General features: G+C 39.3%; 1 protein-coding gene across 8 annotated transcripts; it reads left to right on the top strand.

Moving 5' to 3' along the window:
* Positions 1–452: 452 nt before the first annotated feature.
* On the top strand, positions 453–18,943 carry LOC103095440 (uncharacterized). Of its 8 annotated transcripts, none has more exons than XM_007479561.3 (7): positions 453–763; positions 991–1,098; positions 1,541–1,660; positions 15,042–15,198; positions 17,483–17,670; positions 18,150–18,231; positions 18,492–18,943. In XM_007479561.3, the coding sequence occupies exons 1-7, from the start codon at positions 678–680 to the stop codon at positions 18,750–18,752; spliced, it is 1,002 nt and encodes a 333-aa protein (XP_007479623.1). In that variant the 5' UTR covers positions 453–677; the 3' UTR covers positions 18,753–18,943. The 8 variants fall into 8 exon arrangements, 5 of the variants coding, with proteins under 5 accessions (XP_007479623.1, XP_007479626.1, XP_007479624.1 ...); XR_008914246.1 differs by lacking the exon at positions 991–1,098 and adding an exon at positions 14,707–14,774 and having other exon boundaries at positions 454–763; positions 18,516–18,943; XR_460619.3 differs by lacking the exon at positions 991–1,098 and adding an exon at positions 918–977 and having other exon boundaries at positions 454–763; positions 18,516–18,943.
* Positions 18,944–19,252: the final 309 nt, after the last annotated feature.

The following is a 19,252-nucleotide window of genomic DNA, read 5'->3' as shown; positions in this document are numbered from 1 at the left end:
ATTCTTACTTAACATTGATCTACACATAGCCTAGGACCAAATACTTAACCCAAATTAGGTACTGTGAACACCCCATAAATGAAAAAAGAAAAATTTCAGACTACTTCTCTGGTATGGCGGGAGGGCCAAAAATTTTACTGGGATTTTCCAGATCATCAGGGTGCTGGGCCCCTAACCCTCTTGATGGGGAAGGGTTATCTACACTATATAAATGTAGAGCTACTATATCATCATCATCATTAGTTTAAACCTTTTGTCAAGTTCACTGATAGGAGAAAAGCATGAACTTCTCAGTCCTTTGTAGAGAGCAGGACCCACACCCAGGCTCCTAAGCCACTCTGGCTGCACCTACCTCTCAGCATCTGGGTTGTTTGTTTCCTGAGTTGTTTCCCAGACAACAATGAAAGAACAATGAAAGCCATTGGTTAGCATCCACCCAAAGGAGCCACCCAGCCCCTACCCTCTTTAGTTGCAGGGGGAGTGGCCTGAGAGGAGGGGGGGCCTGAGGGGAGGGGTGTCCACCTAAGGAATGGGGAGCATGAAATGAAGACTTAATCACCCCCAAAACCATCAATTCCCCCACGCCGAACCCAGGATCTTACTTTATCCTGGGCCTTGCTCCTATTTAGCACCCCTTCTTTATTTTCTTCCATGCTTACTTCACTGGGTTCTGGCAGATGAGACATCTGAACTCCCAATACCAACCCCCATTCCCTTCCCTCAAAGACCTACCCTATACTCCACAAGGAAGCTATTCTTACAAGTGAGTAAACCTTATGTGGACAATGCCAGCAGAAGACCAGATTTGAAGGGAAGGGTGGATGGGAGCAGGAAATGAAGCCTCGATATCCTTGAAACTGCCAGGGGAAAAGGGTGTCAGGGTAAAGACTTCTAGGATCTTCCCTATCTTGCCACAGAGACCTTGTAGGACTGGAATTGACTTCACTCTAAGAAGCCTGAAGACAAGTTGGAATTCTGTGCGTTTCTCAGGGCTGTACTTCAAAGCACAAGACCAGAGATGAACGGATGCAAGGATGGATGGATGGATGGATGGATGGATGGATGGATGAGTGAATTGAATGAAAATGCATCTAGCAGGTATTTTGGAATTGAAGAATTTTCAATTTTGCTTACTTCTAAGCAGGTGAAAATGTCATCTGGAGACACCTTTTTGAACTTTGCCCCCTCTTCACTTTAGCCACCGGCTACCTTGTTCCCTTCTCCACCACTTCCCTCTCCCTTTTCCTTGACCCCATCTCCTTCTCCCTCTAGATATCAATGGTGCTAAGTTGGTATTATTGAAAGTGTTTGGTGCATGTGTATTTGAGAATAAGTAGGGTGGGGAATGGAGGGAGTAGTTAAAAATGTCAACCCACCTCTAGTCCTTCTAGAGGATTAAGGTACAATGGAAAGAGCCTTGGATTCAGGAATTAGGAGAACTGGGTTCTAGTCCTGATTCTATGACTAATTCTATCACAAGTCAGTTGATATCTTTGAGAGTAGTTTCTGAGGGCTTTTGTGTCTATCGTTATTTCCACAGTTCTACAGGACTGAAAACTACTGAGAATGACTATGACTCAGTTTTCACCGATGAAGAAGATGAAAAATCATGCAATGATCTATTGGTGTTACTGCCAACAAAGTCCTGGGGCCCATCATCGTAAGACAGGCAGGAGGGGCACTGGGCTTAGTGGGAAGTGGGGAAGAGAAAAGAGGGCCAGGAATGGATGGGGGAAGGGTGGTTAAAAGTCCTAGCAGCACTAGCCTCCCTCTTGTAAGTTTTTCTTTCTCTCACCACCTATTTCCCAATCAACTAATCATCCAGAATACACTGAGTTCCAACTGTGGGTCTACCCTGTGCTAGACCCTATCCAAGAAATATAAGCAGTAAAGATTTACATATATATATTATCTTCAAGAGAGATTATACACTAGGATGGGGATAGGAAGTGGATCAGTAATTTCACCCATTTACATAATTTAAATAGTATCTCAAACATTTTATATATTTCCAGATAAGGAAACTCGCAGGTTATCTTCTCTATACCTTTTAGTGTTTTAAATTGCCTAGAATACTGAGAAGTTAAGTGATTTGCCCAGGATTACACAGCCAGCATGTCATCAGAGGCAGGATTTGAATTCAGGTTGTCCTGACTCCATGGCTGGCTATCTATCCATTACTACACCCAGCTGCTATCTGTCATGGCTCATGTGGAACAAGATAAAAATAGTTCAATGATTTTCTTTTAATTTTATTCATCTCTCCTTTGATTTTCAGGATTTCCAATTTGATGTTTAAATGAAGATTTTTAATTTGTTCTTTTTCTAGTTGTTTGGTTTGGGGGGGGTGCTGCCAAATTCATTGATCTGCTCTCTCTCTCTTTTTTATTAATATAAGTGTTTAGAGTATAAAATTTCCCTTCTGGTTGTATCCCACAAATTTTGGTATGTTGTTTCATTGTCATTAACTTTAGTGGATATATTGTTTCTATGATTTATTCTTTGACCCACTCATTCTTTAGAATTAGATTATTTAGCTTCCAGTGGATTTTTAATCTGTTTCCATGACCCTTTATTGGATGTAATTTTATTGCATTGTGATCTGAAAAGGATGTATTTAACATTTCTGCTTTTCTGCTTTTGATTGAGAGGTTTTTATGACCAAAAACTAGGTTAATTTTTGTGTAGGCCTAATGTACTGATGAGAAAAAGGTATATTCTATTCAGCTCTGGTCTATTCATCAGGAATACTTAAAAGTCTTCAGTCTCATTATTCTTTTTCCCTCCTCTGAATGATTATACTGTTTTGGTGGGTAGCTGATTCTTGGTTGTAATCCTAGTTCCTTTGCCCTCCAGAATATCATATTCTAGGCCTTCTATTCTTTTAATGTAGAAATGACTAAATCTTGTGTTATCCTGATTGTGGCTCCATGATATTTGAATTATTTCTTTCTGACTATTTATAGTATTTTCTTCTTGACATGGGAGCTCTAGAAATTGGCTATAACACTCTGAAGAATTTTGATTTGGGGATCTTTTTCATGAAGTAATCAATGGATTCTTTCAATTTCTAGTTTACCCTCTGGTTCTCAGCTATCAGTGCAGTTTTCTTTGATAATTTCTTGAAATATGATGTCTAGGTTCTTTCTTTGATCATGACTTTCAAGTAATCCAGTAATTCATAAATGATCTCCCCTTGATCTATTTCCATCTCAATTATTTTTCCAACCAGATATTTCACATTTTCTATTTTTTATTTTGTTTTATTATTTTTGATGAATCATGAATCATTGGCTTCCACATACCCAATTCTGATTTTTTATTATCTTCAGTGAGCTTTTGACCTACTTTTCCATTTGGCTAATTCTACTTTTTTAGAAAGGTTTTTCTTCAGTAGATTTTTGTACCTCTTAACAATTGGCCTATTCTGGTTTTTAAGGTATTACTTTTTTCCAATATTTTTTTTGTGCCTCCTTTACTAAGTTGTTTATTCTTTCTTGAATCACTTTCATGTTTCCCCCCATTTCTCTGCCATCTCTCTTATTTGATTTCTAAAACCCTTTTTGAACTCTTCTATGACCTCATATTTTTCTTTTTGGCTTTTCATATTATCTGTTTTGATCTCATTGTCTTCTTCTGAGTTTGTATTTGGATCTTCCCTGCCACCATAGTAACTTTATATGGCCAGGTGTTTTTTTTTAATATTTGCTCATTTTTCCAATCCTTTTCTTGATTTTTAACTTTATGCTAAGTTGGGCTCTGTCCTCGAAGAGCACACTGTCCCAAGCTTCAAATTTTCCAAACTAATGTGTGGCTAATTCTTGGAGTCTGTTATGTTCTAAGGAGAGATGTGGTTAATAATCTCCTGGCATGTGCTCTAGTCTATGAGTGACCACAAGCATCCTTTAATGCCCTGGAACTGTGACAAGGGTCCCTGCTCATGTCAGTCTTCCTCTTGTGAAGATTAAATTTAACTCTCCCCTGATTGTGAAAATGAAATTAATTAACTTTCCCCTGATTGTGAAGATTAAATTAACTGCCTTGCCCATTTTTTAGATCTAATCACCAAAAGTGTAAATATTCCACTTAATCATTTAGTGGGAGAGGTCTGTGACCTGTCACATGTACAATAGTGGGTAATGAATCAGAATCAAACTGACTGCCCCCTGGGAAGTTCTAAGCAAAGCTTTAACTATAATTGTTAGACATGAAAATTAGGGTAAGGCACAGAAAGTGTCATAAAAGAAGCATCTTTAAAAGGAGCTGTCACTTCCTGTGAGGGAATTCTTTATTCTTTGGAGTGGAGACTGGACACTTCTTCACTCTTTGGACTTGTAAAGGAGTTCTGGAATTCTTCATGCTTGGGACTTCTGACTGCTCTCATTCTTGGGAGTTCTGAATTCCAGTTGGAGACTGAAGAAGAATCTGCTGACTAGACCTTAGACCCTGATTCCTGGTGAGACTATCCTTAAATCTCTCCCCTTGGACTGACACATGGTGAGTGAAAAAGCTGACTCCTTTCCTGGATTTTCTGAAGAAACTAGCCTCAGGAGAGACTTATCCTCTTGAGAGAGGCTCCCTACATCACCAGGTCCTAGGCTTTGCCAAGGCCTCTCTGGACAAGAACTAACTCTCCCTGCCTGGGTTGAGCCAGGGGCTGGGAGCAAATTACTTAGTGCTTAGGCTAGATATCTTACCCTATCTTCTCTCTAATTTTCTTACTTCATTCTTTCTATATTTTGTAAATAAATTATAAATAAATCTGTTTGGAATAAATTAAATTCCTGGTGACCCTATTCTTAAATAATCCAGTTCAATCTTAAAAAAAAACTTTCTACCCCCTCACACTTTTCACATGAGGACTTCAATCCAGAATTTTTATGGGCAATGAAAGTGTTCTCTATTTCAGTTAGCAAAGGGTCTCCTGTAATCTCCTGATCAATTTTCCAACCCCTTCACTATCTATGGGTTCAGAGCTCTGGACACAGCCTCTGTACTACTGATTCAGTGTTTACCAAGATCTGCTGTTGGTTTGCTGGGGCAAGACCTATGCTTAACTGCACTCTCTCACCCCAGTGAGACAAACCTTTTTGATGAATTTTTAAGTTGTCTTGGCCTGAATAATTATTTCACCTCATGCTTTTGTTAGCTCTGCCACTCCATAACGTATTTTGAGAATTTTTTAAATTTATTTTTTATTATCATGCAAAACAACTTCCATATTATTGATCATTATTGTAAGAGCACATTCATACAAAAGCAAAACCCTAAAGTAAAACTGTAAATAAACTGATGTGAAAGATAATTCACATGCATCTGACTCCAATAGTCCTTTCTCTGGAGATGGATAGCATTCCCTTTCATAAGTTGTTCAGTATTGTCCCATAACAATTCCTTACTGAGGCTAGCCAAGTTCTCACAGTTCATCATTGTGCAATATTGCTGTTACTATATACAATGTTCTCCCTCTGCCACTTATTTCACTTTGTATAAGTTTATGCAAATCTTTTCAGCTTTTTCTGGAATCATGCTTATCATTTCTTATGGCACAATAAAATTCCAGCACCAACATGCACCACATTTTGTTTAGCCATTCCCCAATTGATGGACATCCCTTCAATTTCTAATTCTTTGCCACCACAAAAAGAGCAGCTAGAAATATTTTTGTACAAACAGATCCTTTCTCCTTTTTTGTTATCTCTTTGGGATACAGATTCCAGTAGTGGAATTACTGGATGAAAGGATATGTATTGTTTTATAGCTCTTTGAGCACAGTTCCAAATTGTCTTCCAGTATGGTTGGATAAGTTCACAACTCCACCAGTAATGCATTAGTTTCCCAATTTTGTCATATCCCCTCTGAAATTTTCCTTTTTTGTTATATTGATCAATCTGATAATAGGTGTGAGGTGTCACCTCAAAGTTGTTTTAATTTGCATTTCTCTAATAGTGATTTAGAATGTATTTTCATATGATTATTGATAACTTTAATTTATTCATCTGAAAACTACTTTTTCATATTCTTTGATCATCTGTCAATTAGAGAATATCTTGTATTCTTATAGATTTCATTTAGTTCTCTACCAATTTGAGAAATTAGTTTTATCAGAGAAATTTGTTATAAAATTTCCCTCAATTTGTTGTTTCCCTTAGAATCTTGATTACATTAATTTTGTTTGTTCAAAAGCCTTTTAATTTAATAGAATCAAAATTATTTATTTTATACCTTGTAATGTTCCCTATCTCTTGTTTGGTCATAAATTCTTCCCTCCCCCAAATATCTGCCAGCTAAATTATCCTATGTTCCCCTAATTTAATTAAGGTATCACTCTTTATATCTATATCATATACCCATTTTGACCATATCTTGATATAGGGTGTGAGATATTGGTCTAGTTTCTGCCATACCATTTTCCAGTTTTCCCAGCAGTTTTTGTTAAATGATGAGTTCTTATTCTAAAACCTAGGGTCTTTGGGTTTATTAAATACTAGGTTGCTAAGGTCATAGTCTCCTGTATATTATGTATCCAATCTATTCCATTTATCTACCATTCTTTTTTTTTTAAGGAGACAGAGAACAATTTATTCAGCTTTAATTTTCTGAGAGGAAAACCTTCTATTCTCTAATATTAATTCTTTTTTTTTAAACATTATTTTATTTGGTCATTTCCAAACATTATTCATTGGAAACAAAAATCATTTTCTTTTCCTCCCCGCCCCCCCCCCCCTCTCCCATAGCTGGCGCATGATTCCACTGGGTATCACATGTGTTCTTGACTCGAACCCATTTCCCTGTTGTTGGTATTTGCTCTAGAGTGTTCATTTAGAGTCTCTCCTCAGTCATTTCCCCTCAGCCCCTGTAGTCAAGCAGTTGCTTTTCTTTGGTGTTTTTACTCTCACAGTTTATCCTCTGCTTGTGGATAGTGTTTTTTAGATACATCTACCATTCTATTTCTTAGCCAATTCCAGACTGTTTTGATTACTACCTTATAGTATAGTGTGAGATCTGGTACTGCTAGATTACCTTCCTTCACATTTTTGTTCCATTAATTCCTTTGATATTCTTGACATTTTATTCTTCTGGATAACTTGTTATTATTTTTCTAGTTCTATAAAATAATTATTTGGTAGTTTGATTGGTATGGCACTAAATAAGTAAATTCATTTCTGTAGAAATTTTATTCTTATTTTATTAGCTTAGATACCCATGAATATTTAATATATTTCCAAATGTTTAGATCTGACCTTACTTGGGTGAAAATTATTTTATAATTGGGTTCATATAATTTCTGGATTTGTCTTGACTAGTAGATTCCCAGCTATTTTATATTGTCTAGTGTTATTTTAAATGGAATTTCTCTTTCTATGTCTTAATGCTTGACTTTGTTGATAATATATAAAAATGCTAATGATTTATGTGGATTTATTTTGTTCCTGCAACTTTACTAAAGTTATTAATTATTTAGTTTTTAGTTGATTCTCTAGGACTCTCTAAATATACTATCATATCATCTGCAAAAGTAATAGTTTAGATTCATCATTGCCTACTTTAATTCCTTCAATTTCTTTTTCTTTTCTTATTGCTAAAGCTAGCATTTCTAATGCAATATTAAATAATAGTGGAAATAATGGGCATCTTTGCTTCACTCCTGATCTTACTGGGAAGGCTTAGAACTTAATACCCATTGCAGATTATATTTGCTGATAATTTTAGGTACTACTTATCATTTTAAGGAAAGACCCATTTGTTCCTATGCTTTCTAGTGTTTTTAATAGGAATGGGTGTTATGTTTCATACAAAGTTTTTTCTGAATCTATTGGAATAATCATGTTAGTCTGTTTACTGATATGGTCAAGTATGCTAATAGTTTTCCTTGTAATACATTGCTGTAATCTCCTTGCAATTTTTTTATTTAAAAATTTTGCATATATATTCATTACTGAAATTGGTCTATAATTTTTTCTCTGTTTTTACTCTTCCTGATTTAGGTAACAGTACCATATTTGTGTCATTAAAAAGAATTTGGTAGGATTTTTTCTCTGCCTATTTTCACAAATAGTTTAGATAGTATTGGAATTGATTATTCTTTAAATGTTTGATAGAATTCACTTGTGAATTCATCTGGTCCTGGGAATTTTTTCTTAGGGAGCTCATAAATGGTTTATTCAAATTCTTTTTCTGATATGGGATTATTTTACTCTCTTTTTCAAGAATAGCAGGGCAAGTTTTCTTTGATAAATTCTTATAATATGATGTCCAGGATTTTTTTTTTAATCATGGCTTTCATGTAGTCCAATAATTTTTAAATTATCTCTCCTGGATCTGTTTTCCAGGTCAATTATATTTTCAAAGAGATATTTCGCATTTTCTTCTGTTTTTTTTTCTTCATTCTTTTGATTTGATTTTATTGTTTCTTGATGTTACATGAAGTCATTAGCTTCTGGTTGCACAATTTTAATTTTTAAGGAGTGATTTTCTTCCATGAACTTTTGAACCTCCTTTTTCATTTGGCCAATTCTATAGTTATTTTCTTTTTGCATTGCTTTTATTTCTCGTCTCCATTTTTTTCCTCTGCCTCTCTTAATTGATTTTTGAAATCCTTTTTAAGCTCTTTCAGAGCCTGAGACCAGGTCATATTTTTCTTTGAAGTTTTGTGTGTGCTTGCTTTCCTTCCACTGTCCTCTACTGTGTCTGTGCCTTACTCTGTCTCTATAACAAATTTTGCTCATTTTTCCCAGAGTTTTTTTGACTTTCACTTTTATCTTAAAGGTGGACTCTTCTCAGAGTAGAGAGGACACTGTCTTAAACTTCAGTTTTTCCTTGATGCTACTATATATACTACTAACTCTATTTCTGGGTTTCTGCAAGTTTCAGTTCTTCCAAGGGGGTATGGCCTGAAGGGTGAAGGCTCTGAAAGCCATCTCCCACTGCTGATTCAATCACCCCCTAAGACTGCTGATGGCTTGCAGAGCTCAGAGCACTGTGAGCTATCCTGTGCTGAGGCTCAAAGTCTAGCCTCAGGATTAGGCAGAGGCTATTGGTTTCTCTCTGGGCTTGATCAGGTAAAGCACACTGTGGACTACCTGGCCCTGGGGCTTATAACTTCACCTTTAGCTTTTATAGGGACTTTGGTGTGGGCTTACTTAGGTTAACCAGCTGCAAACCATCTTGTGCTTCAACTGGAACCTTTCTTTGAGCTTATACAGATGAGGTATGTGGTTTATAGACTGACTATTGATGGGGTTCAATTCCTCACTATAAGCTTGGCCTGGAGCTCCCTGCCTCTCTCTGGGCTTACACAGATCAGGTGTGCTATGTAGACTGCCTTGTGCTGGAATTCTAGACCTTACTGCAGGCTTAGGCTGGGTTTTTGAACTTGACCTGTCATTGCACTGATATTGGTTTAGGTGGGGTAGCAGAGTCTGAATATTGGCTTGTACCTAGGTTCAGAATCTGAACCAGTAAATATAGGATGGAAGTACTCACTGTTAGCTTATGAAGGTACACCTTTGTAGCCTCCTATGGGATGTGCTCCCCTCTCATTCCAGTGAACCAGACCCTCTCTCCCTACCTTTCAAGTGGTCCTCTGTATGAAAGTTTCTTCACTCCATCTCCTTGTTGGTGCTTTTATTCCAAAATTAATTTTGAGGTGTTATTTAAGGTTGGTTGGAGAGGATTCTCATAGTAGTTTGAGCTTTCCCTGCCTTCTCTTCCACCATCTTCTTGAGGCTTAAAAAAAAACAAACCACCTTGTCTTATCTCTTAGAATGAATACTGTATATTGGTTCCAAGACAGAAGAGAATTTAGAGCTAGACAATTTGGGATTAAGCAACTTGCCCAAGGTCATGGAGCTAGGAAATATCTCCAGGCCTGGTTCTCTATCTGCTGAGTCATCTAGCTCCCCCTTGAGGTATTATTTTAATGTTGCTTTGAGAAGAATTTGAGAGAGCTCAGGTGATTCCCTGCCTTTACTGTGCCATCTTGACTCTGCCCCAGTACAATATAAAACAATAGGATATAACTAAAAGCTTCCAAATGGTATTGTTTAGATCAGTTGTGGCAACCAAGTTTGGGGGGAGGTGGAGGAGCAGGACTGTGATTCAATCACAAGAAGTGTGATTAACCAGTGAGGAATGGGAAGATGGTTCACCTCCCACTATCCCTGAGATAGCCAATTATGTCACTTATCTTCAAATAACCACACCTAACCTCTTCACATTTCCCCTCAGTACTCCTTCATTCCTAATAAAGCTATCAGCTACCCAATTAGCCCTACTCTGTTCATAGCTCTGGTCCCCCAAGGCAGTTCAATCTAACCCCATAGCAGTAGCTATGAGGACGCCATTAGGAAAATCAATATCTCTCCCCTAGCATAGCCCTTAGAAATTAAAAATTACCTACTGATAGGGGCTCTTGATCAAGAAATGTTTGGAAACCATTAGGTTGGAGGTTAAATCCAAGAGGCATTCAGAGGAATTGGGGATCAGTAAGGGTTGAGATGGCAAGATGACACTTGAGGAAGGAGGAAGGGTTGGATTTGGAAAGGCTGTGGAAAGAACTCACTTCCGCAAAAATTAAGTTTGAGAGAGCCACAGAGAACCTCCCCCCACCCCAGTTTAAACTCTGAGAGCAGGGCACCTCCAATCCCAATCCATGGATTCCCTTGTAATTTCCTCCCTTATTCCAATTCATTCATTTTTCATAGGTCTACTTAGAAAGATATATAGGTCATTGAAATTAGAGAGATATTCTAGGAATGGAGAAGGAAAAGTCAAGGACACCATTCCAGGGACCAAAACTTCCACTTCTAATCCTTTCCTATCTGGCAGAGGGCAGGGAAGCTAAGTGGTTAATTACCCCTTCAAGGATCAACCACAGAAAACTGAAGTGACTTCTTAGTCCTAAGCAAATTTGGCGGGGTGGGGGGAATGGTGGAAAAGGAACAGAAAGGAAAGGCAAGAGTCTCATTCTCTCAAACTTACTGGCTGATCTGTTTTTGTTCCAAAACTTGCAAGTATAGTAACAAGTTTCCCCTTTAGTCTTCTTTATACACTGAGTACCTGTTTCCATCTCCCAGGATCCCAAGATCAACCCATTTTTCAGTAAGCAGGTACTCTGTGCCAGATACTGTGGGTGGGCACTGGGGATATAAAGACAAAAAAAGAAAAACAATGCCTGCCTTCAAGAAGCTTATGTTTTATTATGGGATATTATGTCTATACATATACATAAAAAGAACATGTATTAAAAGTTCATAGAATTTCATTATATCAGGGAAAACAACATGTGTATATATATATATATGTATGTATCAGATTGTTGCAAAATAAATCTCTAATACAAGATAATGGTGGAGGGAGGGATATGGTATCAGCTAGAGGTATCAGTAAAAGTCTAGTAGATCACATGGAGCTGAGCTCTGAAGGAAACACGGGATCCCAAGAGGCAAAGATGAGAAAGATATGCATTCCAGGCATTGGGGGGTGACCAGAGGTGCTATGTCCTATCAGAAGAACAGCAAGGGACAGTTTGGTGTGGGATCAAAGAGTGTGGAAAAGGAAAGGAAAAATAAAAAATAAAGCTGAATAATATATATTACATAATATGTAATTATAACACACGGTATAGTATAATATATGTTATAACCTATAATATGCATGACTAGAGTGATGCACCATGGTAATAAGACCCTGGAATTTCTCAACTTATTTCTATTTTGATAACTATTTCAATATAATTTCTTCCTTTGCAATGCTATATATTTTATTTTTATTCACATTATTCAGAGACATGGCCCATAGATTTCACCAGATTGCCAAAGAGTCTATGACATGCAAAAGGAAGGTTGCTGCGGGAGGGTGAGGGGTGGCAGCTAAGTGGCTCTGTGGATTGAGAGGCCAGGTCTAGGGATAGGAGGTGTCCTGGGTTTAAATCTGGCCTCAGACACTTCCTAGCTGTGTGACCCTGGGCAAGTCACTTTTGCTCTTCTGCCTTAGAACCAATACCAAGTATTGCTTCCAAGACAGAAGGTAAGGGTTTTTGTTTTTTTTAATGTTATGTGGCCCATAGAAAAAGGAGCCTGGGCTGGAGGGACTTATCTTCTAGGCAAATTCTGTTATTAATGTAACTGGGAATTTGGACAAGTCACTGAGACCCATCTAGGTCTCCATTTTTCCTCTTTGTAAAGTTAAAAACTTGGATCAAATGATGTGAGCAGTCCCTTCCAATGCCAAAATTCTTTGATTCTTTGAGTCTCTATTTTTCCCTTGATGAGGATTCTCCACATAGCAATTCTTTTGGAGGAAGAATGATGTTTCAAAAATGAAATGTTTTACATGTAGCTTGAGGCCCTGTCACCACCCAAAAGTCTTCCCTTAGCTGCCTGTCTCAGTGCCTCAGATGACCAGAGTCATGATTTCTTGAAAACTATGATGATCTCTTTGGAGGTAACTTAAGACATTACCCCCCAAGAAGTCTTCATTAGTATGTATATTCCCAAAAGCGGTGTTGGGAGGACGACATATTGCCCAGATTCATTTGTGGTAACCATCGTACTACCTACAGCTCTTGACACTTTTCAAAAATCTCATTTGATCTTCACAATTTCCTTGAGAGAGATGAGGATGGAATTGTACATGGTAAGAGTAGAATAGGGAAAAAAAGGTCTGGATCATCAAACATGATATTTGGGGATTGGGGCGAGGTGTGTCCACTGGCTGAAGATACCCTGGGGAAAGGGGTAGTTGCTAATAATTAAGTCAAGCGATGTTGGGGATCCTCCTGTAGGCCCGAGCCCCTTGCAGTTTGGAGGAGACCAAATTCCTCTCCCAATCCATCATCAGCCTTTCAGCATCCCAGCCCCTGTCCTCCTCCATCCTGGCCCCAGTCAAATCCTTCCCATATGGGGAACCTTTTAAATATTTGAAATCCCAACATCAGATGGGAGCCAGCTAGTGGGGTGAATAGAGGGAAAAGAAGGGGGTTGGCTAACCTGGGCAAATGGGTGCAAGCACCATTGGGTCATGGGAGTGAAGCCCACCTGAAAACATCTGACAGTCGATACAACAGTCTATAATCATAGCCCCCTCTTCCTATTTTGTTTCATTTTGTTTTTAAGAGAGGGTAGAAAGAGAAGGAAATTGGAGGTGGGTGGACAGAGGTAGTACAGGGTACTGAAGAGAACTGAGTTTAGAACCAGAGCAAGCACCTAGCTCTGTTCAAATCTTAGCTCTCCCACTATCTAGCTCTGTGCAAGCTCTGACTTAATACAGTCTCAGTTTCCTTATCAGTAAAATAAGGGTTTTTCTAGATGTCCTCTGAATCCCCTCCCAATTTTGAGAATTGATCCCATATAGACAGGTCCCAGGTTGGACTGTCTTGAGCAGCCTAGGAGCACAGGATGGCTCTTGGAGTATGACCCCACCACCAAAATCAGTTGGCTGGAGGTTGGAGGTGCTGAATAACCTCTATTTGCTCACAATTAAGTCTGGATTCCTTTATTCGACAAATGTTTGAGCATTCATTTGCTACTGTTCTATGGACTTTATCCCTGATTACTTTGTATTTGTTTTGTAAGTACTTTGTATTTACTCATCTGTGGCCTAAGTGTTGGGATAGAGTGAATGAACTACTGTACAAGGTTTTGAAAAGTTGCTAGATGGGGCAGTGGATAGAGCACCAGGCCTAGAGTCAGAAAGACTGGTCTTCCTGAGTTCAAATCCAGCTTTGGCTACTTACTAGCTGAGTGACTCTGGGCAAAGTCACTTAGTCCTACTTGTCTCAGTTTCCTTATTTGTAAAATGAGCTGGAGAAGGAAGGGCTTTGAATGAGAAAGATCTGGATTCATCAAGTCATTCCCCAATTGATAAATGGCCAAAGGATATGAATGGGTTATTTTCAGATGAAGAAACCAAAGCTATCAATGATCATATGGAAAAAAATGTTCCAAATCACTATATATTAGAGAAATACAAATTAAAACAACTTTGAGGTACCACCTTGCACCTATCAGATTGGTCAATATGACAGTAAAGGGAAATATTAAAAGTTGGAGGGAATTTGGCAAAATTGGGACACTAATGCATTACTGGTAGAGTTGTGAACTGATCCAAATATTCTGGAGAATGATTTGGAACTATGCCCAAAGGGCTATAAAAGAATGCATTCCTTTTGGTCCAGTAATATCACTACTGAGTCTGTATCCCAAAGAGACTTTTTTTTAATGGGAAAGGACCTGTTTGTACAAAAATATTTCTAGCTGATCTTTTTGTGGTGACGAAGAATTGGAAACTAAAGGGGTGTCCCTCAATTGGGGAATGGCTGAACAAGTTGTGGTCTATGATGGTGATAGAATACTATTGTATTACAAGGAATGATGAACTGAATGATTTCAGAAAGAGCTGGAAAGACCTATATGAACTGATGCAGAATGAAATAAGGAGAACCAGGAAAACATTATCCACATAGTAACTGTAATATTGTGGAATGACCAAATGTGATAGACTTTGCTGATGAAAAAGGATGCTATCCACCTCCATAGAACTGTTGAAGTAGAAATGCAGATGAAAATATCTGGTTTGTCACTTGTTTATTTAGGTATAAGTTTTGGGGTTTGGGTTTTAGAAGATTATTCACTTATAAAAATGGATAACATGGAAATTTAAATTCCTTATTTTGAATCCTCCTGGATTCAAATCTTCCTTCAGACACTTACTAGCTGTGTGACCTGGGTATGTCCCAACTACTTTGAAACTTAAAGGAATTCCCAAGTTTGGTAAGTCCCTAACTAGTTTTCTCTTGGTCAGAGTTATATTAAATGAGTTCCTTGAGTGCAGCAACTGTTTCATTTTCTGTATTTGTGCCTTAGTAGAAAGTTTGTTGAAAGCACCTGCCATGGGCTACTGGGTACTTTGGGGGGTCTTCTATTGAGTATCATTGCTCTTGTCAGCTGGGAGAGTGAAGGAGAGCTGCCACTACTTCCCCAGAATTCTATTGAGACCTATCTCCAGCTTTCACTAATTTCTTCTCCCTTTCTCTTCAGGTCTGTAAAGTCCAAATTACCAGAACCTGATAAAGAACATGAAGACTCAAGGGAAGGGACAGAAAGTACCCCGGAGAAAAGGAAATCTTTTTGCCCACCCTGCTATGCTTGGCAGCCACTCTTTTTTTTACAACCGTTGGGGTTTTCTGCAATGGAGGTAAATGGTTCTTTAGGAATGGAGGTGCTTCCTTGATGGTTGTTCCCGAGAGTAGACAAAGTTACCCAAAAACCTAGAGAAACCAGGTCTAGGACAGAAAGATGGTGAAAACTGGGTTCATTTCTTGTCTACCTTTGTGCAGAAATGTCCCCTTCTTCTGTTGTATATTACGATCAATAACCAGATCTCTACTGAGTATGGAGAGATACAAAAAAGTGTCATCATAATATCTCAGATTTGTATGGTGCTTTCCCTTTTACAAAATCCTTTTACATACATTATTTCACAACCGCTCAGTGAGGTAGAGGAGGACCAGCATTATTGCTATCCCCATTTTTATAGAGGAGGAAGCAGGCTCAGAGCAGCTGGGTCTTGCCCAAGGTCACACAGTGACTGAAATGGGATGAAATACAGTGTTTAATTGCACTCGAGGAGTTTACAGTATATTTGGGGTATCAGAACCAATACAAATGAGAAAGACTAGAAAACAAGGCGAAACCGAGTGGCATCAATTTAAATATAACAGAAAAATGATAGAAATGGTCAGTAAAGTCCGTGTGAATATAGAGCTTAAGAATCAGAGTAGGATTTAGTTAGATGGAGAAGAGTCAGCATGGCAAGATCACAGAGAAGGCAACCTCCCCATTACCCTTCTCTCTGCATTCACACAGTTTGGCTTTGCTACGAGAGGTAATAAATCAGTGGTCACAGTTAGGGCCAAAGAGAGCTCTCATCTTAAGATATCTATCTCACTTCTCCCCATTGCCTGAAATTCTCACCTTCGATAACCTTACTCTTTTGGATAGCAATTATTTGGAGAAGACTCCCCTTAAATGCAATGTGTGACCCAAAGAGAAGAAGTAGTTAACCTAGTAGTACTTATTTTAGTAGTCATAGAAACCTTTGTAGGTACCACAGTGGCTAGATTGTAGGACTTGGGAGTCAGGAAGACTTGAGTTCAAATTTGACTTCAGATTACTTTTCTAAGCAAGTCACTTGACTTGTTTGCCAGAGTTTCCTCATCTGTAAAATGGGGATGTAAGAGCACCTACCTCACAGGGCTTCTTGTAAGGATCAAATGAGATATGTGTAAAGTTCTTAGCACAGTACCTTACAACACAGGAACTGTATAAAAAATAGTGGTAGTAAGTACTAGTAAACAACTAAGTGGCACACTCCTCTTACTGAATTCAACTCTGGCCTCAAACACTTATTATCTATGTGACCACGGGCAAATTACTTAACCTTGTTTGCCTCAGTTTCTTCATCTGCCAAATGAGCTGAAAAAGAAAATAGCAAACCATTCTAGTATCTTTGCCACGAAATGGGGTCACAAAGAGTTGGACACAGCTGTAAAATGATGAAACAAGAAATAATTGTAGTAGTTGTTATAGTCGTTGTATTTGTAATAGTAGTACCTATCAATACCTTTGCCCCATTAGAGGCAGCTACTACAGGGCACAGTAGCCAGAGTAAAGGGGCCTGGAATCAGGAAGACTTGAGATCAGATACTAGTTGTGTGACCCTGGGCAAGTCACTTAACCTTTGAATGCTTCAATTTATATAAAATGGGGATAATAACTTTCCAGGTTTGTTGGGAAATAACATATTTGTAAAATGGCTTAGCACATGGTCAATGTTACAAATGCTAGCTAGTATTCAGGAGATGGGCCATAGGAAGGGCAAGTTTTGAAAGAAAGTCCAAATTCTCTTTAATATGTATTGTCTACTGTGTGCAGAGCTCTGAGGTGCTAGAAAGAGACCCAAAATCATGTAAAACTTGGTCTCTGTCCTCAAGGAGCTTCCAGACTCTAGTAGGTGGATGGAACATGTAAGATCAATGATACAATGGAGGGAAAGGCCATTCTGAAGCTCAAGGGAGGAAAGGATACATATGGCACTTACTTAAGGGCCAGAGTTTGAGTTCAGACACTTTGGAGAAAGGGAGGCAGAGAAGAATGGATGTTTGTACCCAGAGATAAGGTGAGGAGGGAATAGATGTTTGCCTTCCCTGGGCCCTTCTAAGAACAATGGCTGGAAGGAGCCATATGGAGATGAGGCTCTCATTTCCTCCAACTGCAAGCATGGGTCATTGCCTTCTTTAAGCAGGTCTCCAACAGGAAAAGGCGGGTTAGGGGATGTAGGCTATGAAAGGAAGGACACCAGTGCCTTGAGGGTAGAAGGTGTGGAGTACTGAAAAGGAACTCTATTTCCTTATTCTGATGAGTGCCCTGGGGACACTAGAGGTGGGGAGAAGTAAGACCAGAGTTTGGCTCCATTGCAGATGGGACCCAAAGCCTTGACAGGGACTGGGCTAATGGTGAATGGGCTCCACTATGAAACTTGCCCAAATCTCAAGAAGGCTTCTTCTAAGACCAAACCTTTAAAGACCGGAAAGATGAATCCCAAGCCTAGGGACCAACCATCAGGGATGGATCAACTCTTGGAGATGTTTGAGAAGAACAAACAAAGGTAGCCCTCACACCCCAACCTGGTCCAGCTCCCTGACCCTTCAGCTTTCACCTATAGGTTGCCTTTGGGAAAAGGGGAGGAAAGAGGTTAGATCCAAACCCTGATGAAAAGCCAGAGATAGCTGAAAAGTGGAATGCTCTAGAACTTGAGGTCCTGGGGGGAGGAAGAAGAGGACAGTGAGAACACTAACAATAGCTCACCGTTTATATAGTAGCTTCTAAGAAACATCAAGGATGCCTGAGAAGGGAAGCAGGGCAGATATTATCTCCATTTTACAGATGGAGAAACTAAGGCCCAAGATGGATTCTTAAGTCGTGATCCTTCCCAACCTAGCCCAAGTGATCTTTCTACTTTGCTATTTTCTATCATCCTGTGAAGAAATTGATAGGGATAGGTGCTGAGCTGGGGGAAAGGAAGAAAAAGGGTTTTTTCCCTTTTCCCCCTCTTAAGAGTATTTTTTTTTGTAATACTCTAACCAGGATTGCGGAACTGAGTGATTTTATGGAACAAAAACCGACTTTATCCATCTTTCTAAACCAGAGGAACTCAGGATTGAATAGGGTAGGTACAACCACATAATTTCTTTCTTCCCAACCCTAGTTCCAGCTTACCCCGTTTTTCCTCCCAATAGAATTCAATTTTAAAACATTAAGTACCAACAAACCAAATCTAGTCAAGGCATGGTGGGTGGGCATTGAGGATACACGAGGCCATTGGTATCGATCCTCAATGTGTTTCCAACTCTTAAGTACTGAGAGCTCCCTTGACGCCAGTTCTGGAGCCCAGCTCTAACACCAACCTCATCCCCTCTCTTTTCATAGCATCCGCCTATGTTTCTTCCGCAGGAGAAAAACCATCAGCCTGTTCGGAAAAAGACTCCAGTGTCTAAAGAACGCCCTCTCCCCAAATACGAAGTCTGGTCAAATAGTAGTCCCCTTAAACGACCTTGCTTCCAGTCACCAAACTTCTTTCATCCGAAAACACCTCTGCTAGACAAACATCATTTGCAAAGCTTCTATCCAGAACCAAGGCCCTGGACCCCCCGATGTACATGCACACCACTTTCCACGAGGGGGCGCTAAATGGTCACCTGCTACTAAGAGAGGTGGCGGGGAGGTCCCGGAAGATCATGAGGGGGAGAGCCACCATCTGACTCCCTCAGGACCCTCCCCCCCACTCTCAGGTCCTTGTGGGGACCCCACTTTGAGGATTGGCCCTGACTTTCAAGGGGTAACGAGGAGAATAAACATCAGGCCCAGGCCAATGCAATCTATCTATTGATCTCTTTGTCTTGTGTGTCGTCGACTCCCTGTCCCCCAAAAGAGACACGGGTGGGGGGGCTGCATATTGCCATTGGAACCACCATCCCACAGCCTGGAAACTCCATTATTCAGGATTTGGCAGGAATGCTGTCCCATATCTGTAGGGGGCTTTATGGTTTTCAGGGAGCTTCCAAGCACCTTTTCTCACTGGATCTTTTGATCACTGAGGCAAATTCTATGTGGGGCAAGTATAATTGCTCCCATTTTAAAGATTGGAAATTGAGGTTCAAAGTTCAAGTCATACCCAAGTTTAGTAGCAA

This window comes from Monodelphis domestica, chromosome 1 (genome assembly GCF_027887165.1).
Source record: "Monodelphis domestica isolate mMonDom1 chromosome 1, mMonDom1.pri, whole genome shotgun sequence".
Classification (NCBI taxonomy): domain Eukaryota; kingdom Metazoa; phylum Chordata; class Mammalia; order Didelphimorphia; family Didelphidae; genus Monodelphis; species Monodelphis domestica.
Note: the sequence above shows the minus strand (reverse complement) of the source record. Positions and strands in the feature narration are given on the sequence as shown.

Coding starts and splice junctions, on each gene's coding strand:
- LOC103095440 (XM_007479561.3), top strand. CDS start 678: ATGAGACATCTGAACTCCCAATACCAACCCCCATTCCCTTCCCTCAAA. Junction 1,099..1,540: donor AATGAAAATGCATCTAGCAG/GTATTTTGGAAT, acceptor TTATTTCCACAG/TTCTACAGGACTGAAAACTA. Junction 15,199..17,482: donor TGGGGTTTTCTGCAATGGAG/GTAAATGGTTCT, acceptor GCTCCATTGCAG/ATGGGACCCAAAGCCTTGAC.